At 42.2% G+C, this 2,221-nt stretch overlaps 1 protein-coding gene across 1 annotated transcript; it reads left to right on the top strand.

Annotated features, from left to right (window-relative positions):
- Positions 1–961: 961 nt before the first annotated feature.
- Positions 962–1,648, top strand: LOC101142730 (thioredoxin domain-containing protein 9-like). The gene has a single exon (XM_055385028.2). The coding sequence runs from the start codon at positions 1,035–1,037 to the stop codon at positions 1,599–1,601; it is 567 nt and encodes a 188-aa protein (XP_055241003.2). The 5' UTR covers positions 962–1,034; the 3' UTR covers positions 1,602–1,648.
- Positions 1,649–2,221: the final 573 nt, after the last annotated feature.

Consider the following 2,221-nt stretch of genomic DNA (forward strand, 5'->3'; position numbering starts at 1 on the left):
AGCTGAGAAAAGAAACTGACCAGTTAGGTAAACAGCCGACCTGAAGCCCAGCTGGAAAGGAGCCAGGGACTCAATACTGTGACCTCTCTCTTCTCCCAACCTCTGATCTCCTGCTGTTACCTCCCATTTTCCTAACCCAATTCGAACACAGGACCCCAGGGATCTTTGTTGGTAGAGTTCAAGAAGATCAGCTCACCAAAGCACGGAGCAGGGAGCAAAGTGGATCTGGTGGGACAGAACGAAAAGTACCCACACACTACCCTTTTCCTCATCACGGCGTAGTTGGTCCTTCAGGGAAGCGGCACCTGCCCAGGTGTAACCACACAGTGGGTTCTTCCTGCCCCCTGCGCAGACAAAAACCAATTCACTGAGATGACGGCATTGCAATAAAGAAAGGGTTTAATAGACACGAGGCTGATCATGTCACTTGGGAGACAGAGTTATTACTCAAATCGATCTCTCCGGAAATTCAAAGGCTAGGGTTTCTCAAAGATAGTTTAGGGGAAGGGGTAGCTGGGCAATCGTGCTTGCTGCTGATTGGTTGGGGGCGCAATCATAGGGGTGTGGCAAATGGTCTTCATCCTCACTGAGCACCTTCTGGCTGGGGCCACAGGAACGGTGACCAAGTCCAGGTGGAGCCATCGGTTGTGACATGCAAAAAACCTGAAAAGATATCTCCAAAGGCCAATCATAGGTTATACAATAGTGATGGTATCTGGAGGAGTAACTGGGGAAGTTGGATATCTTGTGATCCCCAGAATAATGGCTGGCAATCATTTATGTCTACACCTTAGCAGAATTCAGGCTTCTCTATCATCCTAGTCTTGTGGTCTCTTATTAGCTTTACAAAGGCAGTTGAATTTTTGGGAAGGGTTGCTATCAATTAAACTAGAAACTAGATGTCTCCCTAGCCGCCGGCAGCTACTGCAAGGTTAAAGCCGGAGTGGACCTGTTTTTTGAAACTGCTGCTCTTTCACTTCTCAGGCATCACCGAGAGCTCAGCACCCAGGCTGAACTCTGTACCATTCAGAAGAATGGAAGCTGATGCATCTGTTGACATGTTTTCCAAAGTCCTGGAGAATCAGCTGCTTCAGACTACCAAACTGGTGGAAGAACATTTGGATTCTGAAATTCAAAAACTGGATCAGATGGATGAGGATGAATTGGAACACCTTAAAGAAAAGAGACTCGAGGCACTAAGGAAAGCTCAACAGCAGAAACAAGAATGGCTTTCTAAAGGACATGGGGAATACAGAGAAATCCCTAGTGACAGAGACTTTTTTCAAGAAGTCAAGGAGAGTAAAAAAGTGGTTTGCCATTTCTACAGAGACTCCACATTCAGGTGTAAAATACTAGACAGATTTCTGGCGATATTGTCCGAGAAACAGCTCGAGACCAAATTTTTGAAGCTGAATGTGGAAAAAGCACCTTTCCTTTGTGAGAGACTGCATATCAAAGTCATTCCCACACTAGCACTGGTAAAAGATGGGAAAACACAAGATTATGTTGTTGGGTTTACTGACCTAGGAAATACAGATGACTTCACCACAGAAACTTTAGAATGGGGGCTCAGTTGTTCTGACATTCTTAATTACAGGTAACTTTTAACAAAAGAAGAGATTGATTTTAATTCATATATAGTTGATATTTTTACAAAAGATTTTTGTATTGTAACGTTTATTTTATGAAATTAAGGCATTTCGGCTGAGATGTAGAAAGTTTCTCAAAGGAAAAGCATGTTTTTTGAAGCGTGTAATATTAGCGTGATTTTACAGCGAAATCAGATTTATAGATAAAACTGATTTAATAGGTAAAACTGAGTCTCACCGTACTCCTGACTATAAAAGTTTTCAGCTTAACCTATACTATTGACACTAATTTTGTATTAATCTGGAAACTTAAAATGGCAATCCAGTGTTGACTGTTCCCTAATTTAAGCCAGATTACTCAAATGGATACTGACTTAAGTGATTCTCTTTGATAAAATAAAAATTAAAAGCAGACTCTTGCAAAGAAAAAAAAAAAAAAAAGAAACTAGATGTCTCCCAAAGTTAGCTTGGCCTAAGCCTAGGATTAATTAAGGGCAGCCTGAAGTCCAAAGGCAAGATGGAGGTTGGCCAGATCAGCTGTCCTTCACTGCCATAATTGTCTCACTGTTATAATTTTTGCAAAGGCAGTTCTACCGGGAGGAGGACTTCCTTCCCACCAGGCATAAAGAAAG

This window comes from Gorilla gorilla, chromosome 3 (genome assembly GCF_029281585.2).
Source record: "Gorilla gorilla gorilla isolate KB3781 chromosome 3, NHGRI_mGorGor1-v2.1_pri, whole genome shotgun sequence".
NCBI classification, from domain to species: domain Eukaryota; kingdom Metazoa; phylum Chordata; class Mammalia; order Primates; family Hominidae; genus Gorilla; species Gorilla gorilla.

Excerpts from the sequence above, each read along its gene's own strand:
- LOC101142730 (XM_055385028.2), top strand. The coding sequence starts at position 1,035 with ATGGAAGCTGATGCATCTGTTGACATGTTTTCCAAAGTCCTGGAGAAT.